At 37.2% G+C, this 21633-nt stretch overlaps 2 protein-coding genes and 1 pseudogene across 4 annotated transcripts in view; 1 reads left to right on the forward strand and 2 right to left on the reverse strand.

Annotated features, from left to right (window-relative positions):
- Positions 1–743: 743 nt before the first annotated feature.
- Positions 744–8204, forward strand: LOC308697553 (uncharacterized protein). 2 transcript variants are annotated; one of them, XM_081376871.1, is made up of 3 exons: positions 744–913; positions 2605–2841; positions 7672–8204. In XM_081376871.1, exons 1-3 carry the CDS (start codon positions 865–867, stop codon positions 8022–8024), a joined length of 639 nt encoding a protein of 212 aa, XP_081232997.1. In that variant the 5' UTR covers positions 744–864; the 3' UTR covers positions 8025–8204. The 2 variants fall into 2 exon arrangements, with proteins under 2 accessions (XP_081232997.1, XP_081232998.1); XM_081376872.1 differs by having other exon boundaries at positions 744–970; positions 7672–8203.
- Positions 8205–15778: 7574 nt separating this feature from the next.
- LOC308697545 (tapasin-like) overlaps positions 15779–21633 on the reverse strand; it is a gene marked incomplete at its 5' end in the record, with an annotated part of 41726 nt that continues 35871 nt past the window's right edge. Inside the window, 2 exon segments of the mRNA XM_081376859.1 lie at positions 15779–15930; positions 16051–16079. Of these exon segments, the coding sequence (XP_081232985.1) occupies positions 15919–15930; positions 16051–16079 (41 nt within the window). The 3' untranslated portion in view covers positions 15779–15918.
- LOC308697548 (tapasin-like) lies at positions 16751–18856 on the reverse strand (annotated as a pseudogene). Its single transcript, XR_014032256.1, has 5 exons — positions 18694–18856; positions 18378–18572; positions 17807–18059; positions 17073–17443; positions 16751–16955 (listed from the first exon to the last, which is right to left on the reverse strand). The product of XR_014032256.1 is annotated as a tapasin-like (transcript).

Raw genomic sequence — 21633 nt, forward strand, 5'->3', positions numbered from 1 at the left:
CAAGCTAATCACTACACTACTGTAATTATTTTTATTTGTGCTAAATATAAATTAGGCTTCATAATTTTGATATAGAATTATTTTTATTTTTATCCTACATAAGTACTACTGACATACAAATCAATTAGACAAAAATATTGCAAAATAAAAAGAATATATTTATTTAAAACATTTCATATATATCACAAAATAAACAGTCTGCCAAAGCTGGAAATGATGTGTTACAGTTTTTACACATGAATGGGTGAGTTTAGGGACAGTTTTAGTTTTTTGTGTTAATTTGAACTCATTCATTGTGTTAATGGTTTTAACAAAGTAAATATGTCAGAAAGGTTAGCACAAAGATGTGTAAACGTGTTAAATTAACACATTATGTGGTGTCCTTCACTGCACACATTGTTAAAAAACATGCATAAAATCCTAAACAAAATGCTAGCATTTGACAAAATGAACGTAGAGTCATTGGTTGTTTAGCTTATACAATTATTATAATCAAATATCAACCATGACATTCATAAAACTGCAGAATATAAATACATTTTTAAGCAGTAAAAATGGGAAATGTCCAACACAGGAAAAAACACAGTTCTTTTCACAATACAAAAAACCTGCACAAGAGAATGCCTTATTAGACATTCTACAACCCAGTGTATGAAACTCATAGTGACTGATGACGTCGATTCTCTCCAGAATATCTATTGGCTGTCGCTTCATATATGTGTTCTCACCATAGACAGTAGTCTATATAAACGGTTCACACAGGGACATTCGCCACTCGCCGGTTTACAGACAGGCATTAAAGCGTCTAAAACCAGACAAACTAATTCCTGTAGAAGGTTTTTTTTTTAATTAAAAAAAGTAAACATGCGGTCCGTTGCTCTTCTGCTCATCGGGATACACCTCGTTTATGCTGGTGAGTAGGCTAGATGGTTTGACGGTTTACTGGAATTCCATGATTTCATCCATAAAGGTAGCTACTAGTAATAAACTGAAGTTTTAACGTTGCGATTGTCACTGATATAAATGAATCCTTAATTATTATTATTATTTTTTTTTTTTAAGTCATATGTAGGCTGTCTCTGTTTGCAGAAAATGTTAGCCTATACTGTTTTTAAACAATGGGATTAAATTTTTGATGACTGGACTAACAGATTTAGTTAATTATAGCCTACTGAGAAGTTATTTTTCATATTCTAATGAACATAAATATTTGTAGTGGAAGCAATGCTTTTGAATTTGGCTTTTCATGTGGCGTGCTGTGTGTTTTAATGTTTTAAGTTAACTACAGAGAGGATTGCTACCATGATGAGCAGATTGTCTGAGAAAATATTTTTGTGCAAAAAATGCACACTAATGCCTATCTGTTTCCATTAAAATATAAATCAATTAAAAATACTTTTGGCCAGTGGAAAAGATTGAGAAAAACTTTCTCTGAAAAGTATTTTATAGCCAGCTATTTGATTTATTTATTCAAAAACAAGGCGGCAAGCATAGGCTATACTTAATGATTTTTAGCAATTTAATGTGAAACGAAAACGAAAAAAAAAAAAAATTCCGCTCTCACTCCACATGTTCTCACACAGTGAAAAATATATTGACAGTGCGCCAACAGACAAGACAGAGCAGGCTACTTTTGGTATGAAATAAAGTCTCAGCTTTCAAATTTTGAAATTTTCAAACAATAAATACAGATTTGTGGTGGTTTAATATAGGCCTCAGTGCAAGCAGCACGTGAACTGATAATCTCTTCTAGTTATAGCACGAATTAAACATGAATGAACATCAGAACTGAAAAAAGAAATCACACCATTTTTCAAGTTCAAGTCCACTGACTTTAATCTACTAACTGGTTTGGTTTGTTTTCAAATTCCAGTGAAAGGTCTCAACACTGAGATCTTAAATTAATATTTTAAACCTCACAAAATAATTGCAATGTATAGTTACAATAATACGTTTATCTTTAGTACATCTTTCAGAATCTGTAAGGTAATGCTCAAGAATGCAACACGATGCATTAAGAGCCAGGGGGAAACTTTTGAGCAAGATGATGGTGATGTTTAAATTTTTCTTATTTTGTTTTACTTACTAATATCTTATTTAGCCTAAATTAATTAATGCATAGAACGTAACTGAATGCTTTTTCAAGTGCCTCCCTACTTGAAAAACCATAGAAAAATACTTTTAAACAGAAAATAACGTAATATTTACATACATATTTACAGCGGGTCTTTTTGCACAGGATTAGTTTTACCTGAGGTAATATATCCAGACCTTTTTACGGAAGGTAAAAGTCGCCGTAATCTTTACTGACAATACGAAATCTCCAGAAATAGGAGATGGAATCTGCGGCTCCAAGGTCTGCACGAGCAACCAGCTGCTTTGATTCAACCCTTATTGTAAAAAGCACAATACAATTATGTTTGAACCGAATTAAAATATTTGTTATTTTGTAATATTGGGTAGTTTTGTATGGTGCCCATGGTTTCTCAGCCTGTATATATACTCAGAACAGAAGTATATGCTTGTGACGGCTCCCTTTACATCAGCAAGAAATGTATATGGAAAATTTATGTATGTATTTATTGATTTATGCTTACATTTCAGGAATGTATTCCCACATTGATATCCACACAGCAAGTAAGGGTGTACCAGTTCTATCAGAATTTGTGCCTGCAACAATGGTTAACGGGACACAGGTCAACTCTGAGATAAACCGAGACTGGTTTAGAGGAGCAGTGGATGAACAGTTCCAGCAAAATAACACACAAAGTCCACCAACTATGCATCAGCCATTCAAAGACAACAAAAATATTGCAATGGAACGTTTTAACCAAGCAGAAGGTAAGATTCTCAAATTGAAATGAAAATGTTTACGTTCATGTAGTCTGTGAACTTGAGCCTGCCAAGAGACACTTGCAGCAGCATGATTTATATGAACTTCAGGATGATATTAATTAAAAAAAGATTTATGATTCACACTTTACAGCCCCTAAACAATCATGTGTGACTGTACAAAACTAAACATGCAGTACAGTCACTTTCCATTCTATATTAAATGTCAACACAGAGATGAGATGAAAAAATGAATGAATGGATGTTCATTGAGACAGCAATGCATCAGCAGTCATTGATTAAATACTGTACAGATCAACGATACGAGCATGAAGGACACTGAAGCGTCCCACGGTGCTCATCACAGTCTCTGTCGTTCAGTATGCCTATGCACCAACGACCAACGGAAGTGCTCCGGAGAAAGAAAAAAAGTTGATCGGGAAGTCAATAAAACTCTTTACCGTTCCTTTAAGATGCAAAAGTCCGGACCGCAGTGTCACACGCTGTTCATCTCACACTCGTAAAGTATTCATAAACGTCTGGTCAGGCGTCTGATTGCACACTGACCCGTCAAAAGTGTGCGTTTCGACAGCCAAACGCGTGTCCTCGACGTGTGATCTGCTATTTAAAACGCACGTTCTCGACGTGCGCTTTGGGGTCACAGAACGTGTAAACAGGTAAACCAAACAGGCAGTGCAAACGTGTGTGAAGTGTCCAAACAGGCGAAAAGAACGTGCTCGTTCCCTATAGTGTTCTGAAATCGCACGTCTAAAGCGTGTGCTCACTTATTGCTTGAGTCTGTCATGCTTTTGTCCATATATGTGGTTTAGGACTCTTGTATTATCATTAAACCCAAGCAAAACAGCATGGAATTATCGGTTGCAAATTTGACAGAGGAGAGGATTATGATTGGTGAGTTTTTACAATCCAGTAGTTATCATTTAAGTAAAAAAAAAGAAAGAAAGAAAGAAAACAGACAGTTTTGCGTATGAAAACATGAAACTTTTCATTAAAATGGTCGTGGGGGTGATGACAGTGGATAAATAAAGCTATGTCTTCGGCCTAAACTTTGTAAGGTAGTTGTAAGCTACTCAAAACACACATATTAGACGGCCATTTTTGTTACGATAAACGCGCGTCAAAAACGTGCGTTTTAAATAGCAGATCACACATCGAGGACGCACGTTTTAATGCAAAACCCGCGCATTTCAGACGCGTGTTTTCCGTGACCACAAAACTTTTTTTTTTTTGGCTGTCGAAACGCATGCTTTTGACGGGTCAGTGTGCAATCAGACGTCTGACCAGGCGTTTATGAATACTTTGGCTTGCCATAGGCACGCTCAGATCTGATGATCTGAAATGGTCACGGCACCAGGTGTAACTGCTCTGTTGTCTGCGTTGTGTTTTGTGCATTGTGAAGAACGGGACAGCAGTCGGCAATTTTGCTGATCTTTTATACCTGATATAGGCTAAAACAAATGAAAGCAGCACCTCTTTTAGTGTGAGAGTTGCCCTTGTTTTATCTCTCCAGTGTATCACCAATGCAAAGAGGAGTTAAGATAAATCACGTTAAACAAGAAAATACATGTAACAGAAAACATACCTGGGATGTACACTTGTCACATGTGCTCTCATTTCCACATTTAGGCCTAGATGCAAAAATATAACTTAAACTGGATGAATTGACAAAAATAACCACACAAATAGGTAAAATAATATTATATACATAAATTAGAGTGAAAATATAGACATAAAAGCAATAATTAAAATTAAGATTAAAGGAGCTGTATGTAAGAAATGTATTTCAATTAATCATAAAATGGCCCTGATATGTCACTAGACATTAAGAAATCATGTTCATTTCAAATACTTATATCACTGACAACAGTAGTCCGGCCAGGATATTGTCATTTAAAAAGTGAAGTTGCAGCCCTCAACTGATGTTGATGTTGTCATCTTCTGTTTTGGCCTGAAGTGCCACCCTCCACCTATCTACCAATCACGAAGTCAGTAGTGTTTTGGCATCCGGGTTGCCAGCTCAGCTCTAGTTACCACAGCTGCAACTACAAACGTTCCTGCTGGATCCTGCAGCCTATCTGGCAACCTCGAGTCAGGGGGGAGGGGGAGGGGATACACCGCTCTACAGTAATTTGAAAGTGATTGCAGTACCAGTTTTGGCCACAATCTTACATACGGCTCCTTTAAAAAAGATTATCAGGAGCCCAAAATAACCTCACCTCTCCAGTGCATCACTAATGCAAAGAGGAAGAGGAGGGGACAGAACAGGAAATGATGTTAGTTTATGACATCACTACAATTAAAGGGGAAGGCACTCACCCTTCAATTAGGCAGTCATATCAGGTGTATGTAAACAAACAATTTTGTGTGAATTCTAATAAACAATATGCATTTAACCGGAAACTTTCTGTACCTGTTACATTGGCAAATATTGCGTTCACTTCCCTTCAGCAGCTGTGATAAAGTATGCAAACAGTGCGAGCGTCATTCACTAGGTGAAGTAGAAAGTGTCCGACTTCATGTTTGCATTTTCAGCTCCTCCCGCCTGTATGCTGCAACTCTCGCCGATCGGTTTCATCCAGCCACAGCCAATGTCGAAGACCTTTTTTTAAAGAGAAAGGTATAGTCGATTGCGTCATCATTGCGCTACGAAGGCTGTCCCAATTCGAAGGTCCTTCGAAGGCTCCTTCAAAATGCGGTCTGCAAATGCGTCCTTCTTTTCCCGTGAAATGAAGCCTACATCAGGGCTGCGTTCCAGTCCACTTTTAGACACGCACTTGCGAACTTCCCTAAGCACTTCCCCTCAAGGGAATCCCTGCCTCCATTTTGAAGTGCGTTCCACTTCGTGAAGTGGATGAGCGAAGTTTATATGGACAGACCCTCGTTCCCTCAATTTTGACCGAGGGAGCGAGTCTATTTCATATGTACACTTCAGGCACCTATATGTCCCACAATGCAGTACGATTGTGACGTCACCACAGATCTCGTCTAAACACCACCACAACAAACAACTCTGATATATTAATTATGTATATTTTTTTATTTAAAACAACCCAAACACGCCTATATACATTTGGATGCTGCATTAAACAAATTCCTAAAGGGAAAAAAAAAATCTATAATAAATCAACTCTATAGCTGATTCCAAGTGATCAAGGGCTTAGGACGTTCAGCCCATTGCAGTTTCCCCCAGTAGTGGGCACTCATGCCACGTAAGCAATGATGTACATCCAAGTGAACAAGACGGAGGGAAGTTAGCGAGTGAAGGGCATGACAATTTTGGACTGGAACGCAGCCCAGAGGGATCCTTGGCCGCCTTTCCTACCCCAGAATTCATTGCGCGCCGCAGATGACAGATTTTTTTTTTTTTTGAGAAAATGTCAGATTACACGTTTAAATTTAAGTATTGTAAGGGTTTCAATTTAATCGAGTAATTTAATGTATCTAATGATAAAAATGAAAAAATACAATGAAGCCTCAAATGTTGACTTTAATTATATTACCAGCATGTGATTTTATATAGTTTATTATACTTTATTATGTACATAAATGGACAATGGAGAACATTTTTAGATAGGTTTTCAACCCCGTTTTGTTTTTAAGAAGTTATAACTTTAAAAATTCCAATACAAATTGGCTCATTTGAGATTTGCAAAATCTACGCAGAAACGATCACCGGTGAACACCGCAAGATTAGAAATGTGTCCGAGTGTGGTCCGACTTGCTCTGATGTCATGCTGACGGCCGCATGTCAAAAAACTCTTGCAACGGCGAGGCGGACATGTAGGATTCTGCTGTCCAGCGCAGTTGCTCTCCTCCGACTGCGCTGATCAAAAGCACGATAGGAAACGACTTGGTTTAAACAACCATGATGTATTGATCTCTTTTAAAATGTTTGATTTTACAACTCTGATATCATGTTTTTATGCGTATAAATTATGTGTGAACTTCAAAAGTCTCTGACAGTGCTATCTCTGTGGGTTATGTGATTGTTGTCATTTTATAAAAATAAAAACATGTTTGTATTAAAGTAAAAATGATCGATAAACACATATTTTGAATGGAATTAAATAAGTACTTTGGGTTCATATAAAAGCAACAGAACTTAAATTACATTCAGTTTATTAGCAACTCCGTACATGAGCGTGAAAACCGCGATGTCCGCCTTTGATCTCGTAGGTGTCTGATCTACTGCGAGAAGAGAGAATGGTCCGTCTTTCCTGCACTTTTTCCACTCCTCCCCTCACTGCAGCAGCCTACTCTAACCCTTACATTTCAGGCGAGACGAAGCGCATCTCAAACGAGCCTAACGTTACTGCCGCTCGTCACAGCGGCTGTCAAAGTTGCTAGGCGACAAAAAAACAGAACTTATCATAGAACAACTCTCGGGACATAGCTTGAAACAATTGGTAAAGTGGCAATTTTTTTTAGTGTCATTTTCCAAATAACCAGTGGTGGAATATAACGACATTAAATGTCAGTATAAATTTAATAAATTTATAAAAGTACTATAGATTGTTATTCAACTCATCTCTTCATCTCAGAGGCAAATATTGAACTTTTTATGAAAAACTGACCTTTACATGGATATTAGATTTTGATATTAGATATGGTTTAATAAAATATAAATATAACAGTATAGAAACACTAAAAATGTCTTATAGATTTAGAGATAGGCAACATCGGTCCAGGAAGGCCGCTGACATGCAGAGTTTAATGTTAGATCATAGAATGGTTTTGCATGTTAAAATATTTTATGGTTTGATTTTGAGGATGTGAGTTAACTTCATTTATTCTTCCCTCTTTCTGAAATCATCTCAGTGACTGACAGCCCACGCGCGAGTCAGCCCAGCAAACCTGTTGGTATACAGCAGAAATCTGTCTCACAGGAAGAGGCCTTACAGGAAAAGGCCTTAAAGGAAAAGGCCTTAAAGGAAAAGGCCTTACAGGAAAAGGCCTTACAGGAAAAGGCCTTAAAGGAAAAGGCCTTACAGGAAAAGGCCTTAAAGGAAAAGGCCTTAAAGGAAAAGGCCTTACAGGAAAAGGCCTTACAGGAAAAGGCCTTAAAGGAAAAGGCCTTAAAGGAAAAGGCCTTACAGGAAGAGGCCTTACGAGAGTCTGTATTGTGCAGCCCATCCCGGTCCAGCAGCACCAGGAGGAGACCAGCTCAATAAGTCTACAGAAAAATGTTTTCTTCCAATCTGTTTTATTTACAGGGTCCCAACACCTCAGGCAACAACAACAGCACAACACATTTCAATAAAGATCTGTCTAATAATTTTCATACTTTGTATTTTTTTTAAATTGTCATTGTTGCTTTTATATGAAATTAAATATGATGAACAACACACCCAAAGTAGGCTACTTGTTATTTAATTCCATTCGAAATACATGTTGTTGTTTTTTTTTTTTTTTTTTTTTTTTTTTTTTTTTTTACTTTTAATGAATCTTTTTTTTATTTTTATTTTATATGACCAACATTAAAAAAAATAACAAGACAAGCTTCAACCCCCCCACCCACCTCCCCATACATTCATACCACAACATTCATAGTGTTATGACAAGAAAGCAAAATAGAAGGAAGCACAAAGCAAACAAAATTAATAACATAAGAAAATGAAAAATCAATAATACTGATCAAAAAATCAATAAACAAAATACAATAGAATTAGCAAAACATTTATGCCATAACACATGGCGCACCTAAGATAGTACACCTATTTATATCTCTAACTCAAGTAAGCAGACATTCCATTTATCTTCATGCTCAGTTATTCTGTTGTTGTTTGTTGCTATTATTGTTAGCATATACTGATGAAACACTCTATTCTTAAAGTGTTTTATACATAAATTTGATAAAGTTTTAGCTTTACAAATAAAAATTTTACCCATCAAAATAATCATATTCAAAAAGTGTGTGCATTTTCCCTCAAAGACACATAACAAAATATTCTGAGGTGTGATTTGCAAAACAATATCCATAGACCTTAACCATAACTGTATACTGACCCAAAACTTAGCCACATGTGGGCAAAAATAAAAGAAATGCATCAGGTCCTCCTCCTCATCCCCACAGAACCTGCAACAGGGATCCTTTTCTATCTGCCATTTGAACAGAGATTTTTTTGTTGCAATCATTTTATAAAAGCCACTGTATTAAATGTTTCCCAAAATTAAAAAAGCTAAGACATTGTTTTATGAACTTCTATTGAACTTTATCAAACGCCTTTTCAAAATCAGCAATAAACAATAAAAAATTTGAAATACATGTTTATCAATTATTTTTACTTTAATTAAATTACAGACACGTTTTTAAATATTTTTTTATAAATATGACAATAATCATATAACCCACAGAGATGTCAGAGAGTTTGGGAATATTCATACATAATGTATACTCATAAAACATGATATCAGAGTTTTAAAATCAAACATTTCGGTAGTTTAAACCAACGAGCATTAAGCTGTGTCATCAGAAAAATCGTTTCCCATCGTGCTTTTGATCAGCGCAGTCGGTGAACTTGAATAAAGGTGTTCGGAGAGGACCAGCCTGCCACAACACTAATATCCTCCAAGGAAGAGCCCATTCCGTTGGTGGAAGGAGCACGTACACCATAGAGGCGAAGTCAAACCACGCGATTCATAGGCTGCCGAGATAGCACCCAGTGTGACATTCTCTGCTTAATGACCGCAGCTCCTTTGTTTTTCCCCCCAAAGCATACAAAAAATTGCTCCGATCTACGCCACTGGGTTGAGCGGTCGACGTAGATCGAGGCCGAAAGGCTGCAACATCACTCCCAGTCACTTGAGTCAGAAGGGCCTACCCTGGCCTAGGTCACAACAAGACTTTAACCAGCCCCGGGGCAAAGTCCATTCAAGAAGGACTGAAAAGAGCCTGCAGATCCCCTATTTTTTTGAGAGAGGATAGAACCACTAAAAGGACCATCTTAAGTATTAAGAATTTTTCTGCCAGAACGACAGCTAAATCCTAAAAGCCATCTAGTCCCTTGCAGAAAACGAAAAAACCAGGGGGTGACGTCCTACAGAAACACCTCCCAAGGGCACATGCTAAGCAGATATAGCCACCACATAAACCTTTAGAGTAGCAGGGGCTAACCCTGCTGAAAAACGACTCTAGGAACAGTATTGAACTCACAGGACTATGAACTGGGTCCAGGTTGCGTTGGTTGCACAAGAGGCGAACATTTGAAAGCATACAGGCGCCTCGTCGAAGGGGCCCTAGAATTAAGAACAGTGTCGGGAATCTCAGCTGAGAGACCGGAATACATTAGCGTCCCCCGCCCAGGGGCCACACCCACAGCTGAGCTTCCATAAGTCCGGATGGGGATGCCAAATCGTACCTCGGGCCTGCGTCAGCATCTGAGGGGAGCCTCCCAAGGAGGGCTGACTAACAGACTGACCAGGTCTGAAAACCATATCCTAGTGGGCCAAAATGGGGCCACAAGCAACAGATGTCTCACGTCGACTGTTCTCACTCTGAGAGTAACCAAATCAGTGGGAAAGCATAAAGCCTGGCTCTGGGCCACTCCTAATCACTTAACAACCAGCTGAAACATTCTTGCGCTCAGGAGTAGAGCGGCTGCGGGCGATAAAAAAAAAAAAATTAAGCAGCTGCTAACAAATTCTTTCTACGCGCACACACAATATGATGTCACACTTTAACATATAATAGTCTTAACACTTTTTAAATGTCCCACTTAAAGTGTTTATCACAAATAAATTACTAAACGCTTAAAATAAATAAATGTAAATGAACAAAAAATTGTGTTACATTTACAATCCTGTGAAAAACAGGGTGCTGCAGCACCTCAGCACCCCCACTTCCCGTGGCCCCGATCATATTGTGTCTTTAATGTGTTGTGTTCTAATTACAAAAAACAACAGATGTAGTTAGTTAGACTAACATGTTAAGTTAGAGTATTTGCTACCTAAAGGAAACATAAATTGCATTTACATTTTTTCAATAAGTTGTAATTTTATAATGGATATATTATATTAATATAAAAACACTTATCTGCTTGTTTTACTCTGCTGATTATATTATACCAGTAAGTTTTTTTTATTGTACAACAAGCTCTGAAGCCTCTTTTCCCTGGACATGAAGGTACTATCTCATGAACTTGTAACATTTTCTACAGATTTTTAAACAAATAAGAAAACAAATTTTGAAACTGCTCTTTATGACTGGTGAATGAATTTATCATCTATCCACTTGTCTTTGTTCCAGTTGAATGAAGCCAAGAAGTCTTAATAAATTTCAATCTTGAAGATCCTTTTAATACTGTTATCGCAAGGTTTGTTTGGAATGTGTGTGACGGTTATGAACTGCTCTGAGACAAAAAGGTTGAGGAACCAAATGCAGTATTTATTGAACAGGGTAATCCAAAGTGTAATCCAAAGTACAGGCAGGATCAAACACAGGCAGGCAATCCATACAAACACAACTAGGCAGGGAACACGGGCAAAAGAGTAATCCACGGAACAGGCAAGAAATCCCAAAACCAAGAGACATGAAACCAGAGAGAATGCTCGGAAAAACAAGACTTCACAGGGAATGAATGTGAAAACCAGGCTATTACTAGCTGTGTCCCAATGTGAAGGCTGCATCCTCCGAAGGCCGTATTTGAAGGCCGATTGGCCGTATTTGAAGGCCGATTGCGTCACAGCGGCGCGACGAAGGACGTCCCAATTCAAAGGCTGCATCCTTGGAAGGTCGCATTTGAAGGCCGATTGCGTCACGCAGCGAAAAAGCTAGCAAAAAAGAGTTAAAGTTTATTATAAACTTCATCTTAACTCCTTCGTCACCATTGCATGGCTTCATTTGTCAGGTAGTTTTAGGCAAAACTTGTGGTAATAACGTTATTAGTTTAACGACCTATTTGTAATATTTGCACTAGTCTATCTCACTTGTGTATTATAAGAAATATCATTCACCCTATAAAGCCTAAAACAATAAGAAAAGCAGTAGATAAGGCAATGGGGTTTCACTTTTATGTGTTTTTGTAGTGCTGTCATGCAAGCTATGTGTTTTTAACCAAATTTGAGTATACAGAAATATTAAGTATATTTTGCATATATGTACATAATCTTGATGTGTCATATTTAGCAGTGTTAACAATGCACTTAAGATTGCACCCCTGTGTTAAGTACCCTTTTCTGCTTTTTTAGAACAATTCAGGGAAAAATGGGTCTGGGGAATGTAACTCCCATATATATATTATTTTGTGCCTGTATGGGAGTTACATTCCCCAGACCCATTTTTATTTATTTTATATATATATATAAGAAAATTAATACACACGTCTATGCTGAAATGTATTGTGCTGTTGTTGTTAACAAGCCATGATTAATTTGCTCTGCCTTAGGATTGCACGTGTCCTGGGACAGGAGAGGGTGTAAGTGGGAAACCCACTCCTGAAACTTGGCCCTGGTTTGTCCTCATGGATGAGGTGTTGGGACAGAGGCATTGCCTCAATCCCTGAGGACAGACCAGGGCTGAGTTCAGCAGTGTGTGACCAAGAAGAGGAGGAGCCAGGGGCAACACCAGCACCCGCACCAGCACCAGCATCAGCACCACAAAGAAGGCGGGACAGAGAGGACGAGTTTTTGGACTTGATTAGAGAAGATATGGGACTGCAGAGGTGAAGAGAGCACTGGAGAGTAGGGAGAGGATGGACAGGCTGTTTTCTCTTTTTGAAAGAATTATTGAGAAATATATATATTTATATTCTTGTTTAACTTTTTTTCACCTATATTTTTTAAAAGGAAAAAAAATCTGTACATTTATTTATTTTTATGCAACTTTAAATGTGTAAATAAAAGAGAATTCATTGCTCTGGACATTGTTTATTTTTGTAATGACAGTCATAATTTCTACATGAAACAAATTCTTCTATACCTCCCCCCCCCCCCAAATATTTACAACATACGTTAAACATATCAATATCAACATAAACATTTAAATTTACAGTACGTAAAATAAGAAAAATTATGTAGACTTTTATTCAGCTGAGTGGGAGACCCTTGTGTGCTGCTGGACCGGGATGGGCTCCACAATAGAGACCCTGGTAAGGCCTCCTGCTGGTAGGACATCATCTGGGATGGTCTCCAGAGTGTTTGACTGCATATTTTCACTATCCACTAAGTTGTCTACCAACAGGTTTGCAGGGCTGACTCATGGAATAAATATTGAGATACTTTATTACACTAAAGTACTTTTAATAACCACTAATACCGCATTGGCGAAAAACTACTAGTCATATATTTTAAACCTTAGTTAAACAATTGGTTTTTATATATTTTTTATTATCTTGCATACTCTAATGTACTTAAGATATCAAGAGTAAAAGTAAAGGAATTCTGCAAAGAAAAAAAAAAACTCCATACTTCTGTCTCCATAGCATATCAAATTAATTGTCAGGATGGCAGCATACTCTCGCACCGTTGCTTGGCGCCTGGAGCAGTAATCGGGAACACCTGGCTGGGCAATTAGGAAATCCTACGGAGGTTACATGGTGCGTCCTTCGGAGGACGCATAGGCTGCATCCCTGAAGTCTTCAGTCCTTCGAAGGATGCAGCCTTCACATTGGGACACAGCTATAGTGTGAGTTAAACAAGGTAATGAGACACAGCTGAAAACAGTGAGCGCTGATGAGTCCAGGCCAAGAATAATGGGAGATTTGTGAGGGAATGACAATATCCAGATGTGGAGTGCCCTCTGGTGGCTCTCAAGGACACTGGTCACTCTCCAGCTGGTGACCATTACAGTGAATATGCCAATGAACTCCAGGAATTTTCATTATAATTGTATAAATGCTTGTATAGTAATGACTTCATGAGTTCACGACTCTTGCTTTTCATTTTACGTACTACACACTGGTCTCTCACCACACCACTCTTACTGACATTAGAAACATGATGAGCAGTGCATCAAAGCCTATGATTCAAAAACTCTTTATGATAAACATTTTTCCACAACTCATGAGTTATACTGTATATGTCACATTTATGACACGTTTTCATTTTCAAGGTGACATAAAGTGTTTAACAAATAATATTAAACCATGCTGTATGATCCCTCTTACTGACTTCTGGGTTATTTTCCCATCCTCCTCTGTCTTTTGTATTAAAGTCCTGTGATTAAAAACACTGAGTGGCAACCACAAATGTTATTACTGAAATAAGCAGAACATATGATATAGTAATGATGAATTATTACAAATATGACTGATATTCTCTATGGCTAATATTCACATACATCACTAACCTCTTAATCATTTGTCACCTCACATAAATACCAAGCCCCTCTCCGAAACAACAGAATAGGAAATGCTTTATTGTTTACTTTTTTTTCTGACCTCTTTAACTAAAAATGACACAATGGTCAGTTTTATAAATAAAATGTAATGGGTGTGGGCCTCTTTTTATGCAATATACATTTGAATTATGCCGGTTCTCTTCATTTGACTAGTACCATGAATATCAATAACATATTCTCTTCCCTAATTCACCACATCACGTGCTTTCATTGTTGTTGTCTTGTTGTTGAGTCGGACTATACAGAGCCAGAGAGAATATTCTGTATGGAGACAGAACATATATTTGTTTAATTATGGTTATAACTTATTTGTGGGGGTGGTGTGGCGCAATGGATAAGACACATGCCTTTGGTGTGAGAGACCTGGGTTCGAATCCACTGTGAGACACCAATGTGTCCCTGAGCAAGACACTTAACCCTAGTTGCTCCAGAGGCGTGCGACCTCTGACATATATAGCAATTGTAAGTCGCTTTGGATAAAAGCGTCAGCTAAATGAATAAAAATTTAAAAAAAAATTGTCGTCTTGCTTTTATCCACTATTAGTACAAGCCTGAGAGGACTCCATCCAAATGATGGTCAAATCTTTACTGATTTTATTACATTTATTTTCACACAAAAGATGAAGCGTCCGTTTTACTCCAGAAAATCACAGTAAGAGCTGAATAAAACACAGTAACCTTACTAGTGCGCATTAAAGTCTTATCCATAAACTCTCTCTCCCTTATATTATCATCAACATACGAATTACACAAAAACACTAGTTATATTTTCACAGCCTTCTTTGATCATATTTACCAAGGGTGCCAATAATTCTGACCATGACTGTGTATATTAGAACCCTGAAGATTTTTTTTTATTATTTTTTTTAAGTTTGTTAGAGAAAATACAACTCAAATCTTACAAGAAATGCAGCAAGAGTGTGTTTAGTTTGAGAAACACTGTTTGTTAGTTTTTACTTTGTCAGATACAGTAATAAAACAAGGAGTTTGGCATGAATGTGAGATCAGATGTGTAATGATCAGAACAGTCCCTTCACACTTATCAGGTGTCTTTACATTACATATATTATCTGTATTTCATCTGTTTATAATAGGAGCAGAGCGCAAACAGCATCACACAGCTGCAGGTGATAGGTGCGTGGGGAAAAAAAGACCACATGGGCAGGCCAAGTAAAACAAAAAACAAAGAACTCCCGCATTTTTTGCTAGAACGGATAGTGTGCAGGAGTTCTTTGTTTTTTTATCTGTTTATAATACAAATAAAAAACTTTGTTTAAAAAATGTAATCTATCTGCTGCCTGATTATCCTCAGGGACTTCATGATTTAAGCGAAAGGCAGGTAACATCCAAATGGGATATCACTTATTTAAAGCACTACTAGTACATCTCTAGACAATTGAGTTTATGTGATTCATAAATCTCTGTTCATGAAAAAAGCTCAAAGCTCAGACTCACAAAACTAAAAAATGGCAACAGTCCTGCAGTATTTAAAATACAATCAATTTAATTTATTTATTTATTTATTATTATTTCCAGAATCTGTACAACCATCATTCAAACTTTTTAATATAAAAATACTTGCAGAGAGTAACCAATCCAAACACAAATACAGCAATCTGAAATTCTTAAGCAAAGACTGAAACACAATATAAAACTATTCTGAAATAATTATTTACAAGAGCAGTTTCTCTGCACACTATTCAGCTGCAAAATCCCCTCCAGGTCCAGCTTTACTTCTCCTTCTACACAAGAGACAGAAATAAAATAAGCAGACAGACAGTTATACAGGAGAACTAAAGACAGCATCGATGAATTTTAAAAATGAAATTTGAGAGTGTGATTTAAAAAAATATGTTATTTACCTTATTCTTTAATTCAGTGTCACTGGAGTCTAAATGAAAACAAAAATTAACATGCTTTGATATTTAATACATTCCAGGGCATTTCATATTACAAACACAATTCTAGTCTATATACTGCAATATGATCATTATTTTGCAAACGGATCAGGTCATTTTGTCGTCAGTTCACTTGTAAATATCTCTTCTGTGTTGCAGTGATGTTAGAAAACCGACTCACCAGAAGAGCTGAATGTCCAGTAGAGAAACTTGATCATGCCGTAAAGCAGCAGAGCAACAGCGACCATCGCCATAGAGTCTTCAATAGAAGGAGCGCTGACACCTGATATCAACACAATATCAAATCAAGAGTTGCAGAACATTCTGACTGACATAAATATTCTTTTGGAAATTAAAATATGAATCAGACTGTCATAAAGACTGTCACTTGTCTCCTACTAGAGTATCACTGAAGTATCAATAATCACTGAAAATCCCCACCATTGAAATATAGACAATTGAAGTGGACGTGAAATTATTCAGGGTTAATGATTGATCATAAACACTGTCTGAAAATGATGTCAGTCTAGGACAGTATCACTCACCAATCACACTGAGTGTAGCAGTAGCTCGCCGTGTTCCTCCAGCGTGTTTGGCTACACAGGTGATGTCACCACCACGACCCAGCCTCATCTTACCCGAGTCCAGCTCCAGACGACTGCTCTGACTGAAGGTGCCGTCAGACGCCTGTCTGTGACCCGTTACACCACCCTGACCCAGAGAGCGGGACTTCCCATCAGCCCCGGTGAACTCCCAGCCCAGATCCAGAGTGTGAGGAGCAAAACCAGATGCTTCACACTGGATCAGCAGCAGCTGCCCGGGAACCAGCAGAGGAAGAGGAGAAGGGTAGATGGAGAGAGAGGGAGGCTCTGGAAAGAAACAAGGTAGTGATGGTTACTATTACATATTATATATATATATATGTAACATAATATCCATAATAATTTATGCAAATCTGACTTGGCTATGTCAGAATCAGAGTATACCATCATCTCCCCAACTATCTCCAGGTCCACGGCTACCTGAGCCAGCAGATGTGGAAGATACACTGTGCAGATGTAAGTTCCTGAGTGTCTCACTTGAGATTCTTCCAGAATCAGAGATGCATTTCCTGTTTCATAGAGGCCTGTGATGTCAATATCAGCTCCGGTCTCTGATGTCTCTGCAAACCGATCGTTCTTGCCATCGTAAGCGAGAACCAGCCGTCCTTCACCCCGAAACTGATAACGCCACTCGACAGAGAATCCAGAGCCGTGAACTGGAGAAGACGGGTCGACCCAGAACCCACAGTCCAACAGAACCGGTTCTCCCAGTCTAGAGCGGACCACAGGAGTTTTACTGGAGACACTGAGAATGACTTTAGGAAAAAGAGGAAAATAGGAAGCATAGTGAGCAAAGAAAACGTTTAACCATCATTAGAACAGAAAGGTTAAACAGACTTTAGCTCTTATTTTAATTCGTTAAAATATAAGATACATGAACTGCAAAAATCTAATCGGAACACAAATAATTTTTAAAATGAAAATGCAAATAAAATGCAAATAAAATGTAAAATTGCATACTATGTAGAACTATGCTAAATTAATATTCTTAATATATAATTATATAATATGCATCATTATTATGTATTATACAAATATATGTATATATTACTATGTTATTGTATGTAATGTATGTAATATTTTCTTCTGCCAATATATGAGAAACTTGGGCTCTTTACCTTTTGGCTCTTTAGAAGCTGAAGGCGCTCGCATAATATTGGACAACGTCAGCTGCTCATCAAGCCCTTGTGCCGCCCGCCACTGAGAACCAATCAGCTTGCAGGTAGACTGGACTTTGGGCGGAGTCAGTGAGAGCTGATGTCCATCTGACCATGGAGGCGTGAGGCATGAAAAGGTTAATCTCACACTTTGGTTTGTTCACAGAGCCTTTGGGTGGGTTCAGGGCGGCACTACAGAACGTGCCAGCTGGATCTGGAGGAGAACAGTGCATTAAAGTTTAGTTATCATCTAATATCTGTTTTGTACTCTAGAACAGGTGCTATACAGTGCCGTCTGTGACTGTAGTGTTGGATCTGGTTGGTGTAGAAAGGAATACAGTATTTTTATTTGTCAGGACTCAGGAGTATCATACTACTATGCTATATGAAACATAACAGTAGATACAGACAACCAAGTGAGCACAACATTAAACAAAATATTCTTAGACTTGAAGATGGACTTTTGTGAGTTATTTTAGAGATTATACAGTCCACAAATGTCTTTAAAAGCATATGCTGCATTGACACTGACCAGTCACATAGTAAACTCTGGATGGGCTGATGTCTGCAGGAGGATGAAGATCAGACATGATCTCTTCACTGTAAGCTTCAGTTCTGATGAACATTAGAGATTTCTCTTGACTCATTGGCACTGAGAAACCTCCTCCATGACCGGGCTTCTCCTGGACAAACCAGCACTCCAGAACTGGACATCCAGAACCAGAAGCTGCAAGATAGGAGAGATAATGCAAGATTAGAAATATTATGAGAGTTATGTTCATTGGTCACACACACAATTTAATGTATTAAGCTGTAATCCTGATTACAAACAGGCAGCAAAAACTTACCACAAAAACACAATGTAAATGCGATGATAGATATCTTGTATATAGTCGAAATCTCAGACATCGTTGCTTTAAAAGTTTAAGTGCTATCTCTGTACGGCTGTAATTTTTGGCGTGTTAAAGATCATTCGTCGGGTTTTCCCAAAATCTTTCGTGCAGCTTCCAGCGTTTCACTTTCATTTAACTGCTTGTTTACGCGCATGCGCTTTAACAGCAGGAACAATTTTTGTGACAATTGAAAATACTCAGATGTCGTGTGACATATTTTTCATTTATCATCAAGTAAACATATTTTGACCTCTCAAAATAGAAAAAAAGCACTGAATCATACATTTCTCTAAAACGTGTATTTTAGTCTTTCTAGTCTCCACTAGATGGTGCTCTGAGCCAACAATAGTGGCATATTCCAAACTCACCATGATGGTTTTGGTTTTTACCATGATATCACGTGGTTTCTTAGAACAGAGTGCAGTTAAGGACACAGGGAAATACCATATTGTCTCTAGTATTGTATTGTGTTGATAACAGATAGCCGAACCTGTATAGCCGGTGTAGTTTTATGCATTGCGTATTTGAATATCATGTTATGAAGACTATAGCCTACAACTTACTAAACATTTATTTAAGGATTTGTACAAAAAAGTTAGTGCAAATGTGCATCACATTGCAGTCGCAACATCATACTGGAAAAGTGGGTAGCCTACATGAAAAGTGCTGTTGCCTAGTAGATGTCAGTTCCAAGCACCATACTAAATTTAAATTTGTGTTTTGCCTGTATTTATTATTAAGTTAGTTGATGGTATGTGAACATAAATTTCGGTAACACTTTACAACAAGGTCTCATGTGTTAACATTAGTTAATGTTTTAACGAACATTAACAAACACATGAGCTATATACATTTGTTACAGTATTTATCAATCTTTGTTAACATTAGATAAAAATAAAAATACAACTGGTCATTGTTTGTTCATGTTAGTTCACAGTGCATTAACTAATGTTAACAATTACAACTTTTGATTTTAATAATGTTTAAGTAGACTAAATGTTGACATTAACATGAACTAAGATTAATAAATGCTGAAGAAGTAGCTATTGTTCATTCTTAGTCCATATTAACAAATGATAACACAAACCCTTATTGTAAAGTGTTATAATATGACTAAATAACAAACAAGGTAAACTAATACAATGCACCCATGAAGTGAGTCTAATGAAGTGAGCTGTGACTTGTAACACTATTAAAAAAGATGGACATTGGTCTATATTTTGTACATGCATTTATTTCTTTAATCAAATTAATTGTTCAAAATAATTTGTATACAAACTCCAATTAACCCCTTTCCCCAACCCCACCCCCACCCCATTTCATTCTGTGCATTTTGTTTCAGAGTGGTATTGCTCAGTCTTTGTGGGTCCAGTAGAAGTAAATATGGAAATAGGGTTACAACCCTCCTCTGCTCAGACATGATGTTTAGTTTTAGGTGAAAGTTTTGAGTAAATATTATATAATAAATTAAAAGTGAGTTTTACTGTGAGTGAATGAGTGATAGATTCCTGAAGTGGCGAGTGTCTTTATGATGTAAGTGAAGTAATGCTTCCATGTATTATTCTGTATATATTTTATGAACTTTTGTAAGTATAACATCAACCTGTCCAGGGACTGCGGATGGAAATTAGCATATTTTGCTATAACCTGGCACATGACATCTCTTCTTTTTTTAGACTAATGTTTTTTGTGCATTGTCCCTGATCAAATAAAAAGAAAACCTGTTGATAAAGATGAAACCAGCATGCTTTAACCTGATCAGAAAATCAGATACAATAACCCTGAGGTGAAATGATGACTTATTTAGGCTGTTTATTGTTGTTTGTCCTTTTATGTATGTTTATGTATTTTAAAGACTTACAACTTCTGCTGTCACCTCAACACCTTCTCCTACAATGAGAATATTAGGCCTATTATTATTATTTTTTATTACTATTGCTTCTACGGTAAACTTCCTCAATGGTGTCCTCAGAAGCATGCATTTAACAGCAAATACAGAAACGATTATTTGGAACTGTCTGTAATTCCACTCTACAACTATAAGTCAACTATAATATTATAGACAATTTACCAAAAATGTTATGGACACAAGACTAGTATTTTCAAGAATAAACAATGTCTCAATGCATTCTATTAGGACACTAATTAAGAGAAGAGAATATGTATCTCATATATTAGGCCTGCTATACATCCAGAGATTCTCCGTTATCCTCTGTAGAGTCGTGGACTATCGGGGATGCTGGAGCCCAGCCTATACCCCACCGTATCGTGCCAGTCTGGGCTGGAGAAACTCTCTGTTCTTTTTTCTTTCTTTCTTTCTTTCTTTCTTTCTTTCTTTCTTTCTTTTTTTTATTGAAGAAATATCAAAACAAACAATAGGCTAAAAGTACAATACAATACATTTCAAATGCTTGGGGGAGGTAGGTTATAAACAGTATTAGAGGAATACTTTAAAGAGTGTAGCCTACATGCTTGTAAAATTCAAATAGCTTTTTGTTTCTTCGAGGGCAATATTGACTTAATATAATGCTTTACTTCATTTTTAAATGCAATAAAACGTTTTTTTCCCTGAAAATTTGCATTTATGAATGTGAAATTTAGCCATCAAAATAAAATAAAAAATATGTAAAATAAGTGCGGGGTTGTTTATCTTTGGAGTTTATAATAATACAGACGGCCAGTCCATCAGGGCTTACACACAATGTGACACAGACTCATTCTCCCTTTCATTCATATACGGACAATTTAGCATCTCCACTTTACCTAAATGCTATGCTGCATGTAATTTGTGGAGGAAAACCTGAGCCCTCTTATAGCTACATATTCCCCTAAATAATATTTTGCTTTCACTTCCATGATCAACCCAGTTAAGGAAGTACCTCGTAGTAACTTGTG

The sequence above is a fragment of the Scardinius erythrophthalmus genome (assembly GCF_964197995.2).
Source record: "Scardinius erythrophthalmus genome assembly, chromosome: 10".
Taxonomy (NCBI): Eukaryota; Metazoa; Chordata; class Actinopteri; order Cypriniformes; family Leuciscidae; genus Scardinius; species Scardinius erythrophthalmus.

Bases quoted from the DNA above. Each gene is read 5' to 3' on its own strand.
- LOC308697553 (XM_081376871.1), top strand. From the start codon at position 865: ATGCGGTCCGTTGCTCTTCTGCTCATCGGGATACACCTCGTTTATGCT. The intron at 914-2,604 runs GTGAGTAGGCTA...CTTACATTTCAG, and splicing joins GATACACCTCGTTTATGCTG to GAATGTATTCCCACATTGAT. The intron at 2,842-7,671 runs GTAAGATTCTCA...AAATCATCTCAG, and splicing joins ACGTTTTAACCAAGCAGAAG to TGACTGACAGCCCACGCGCG.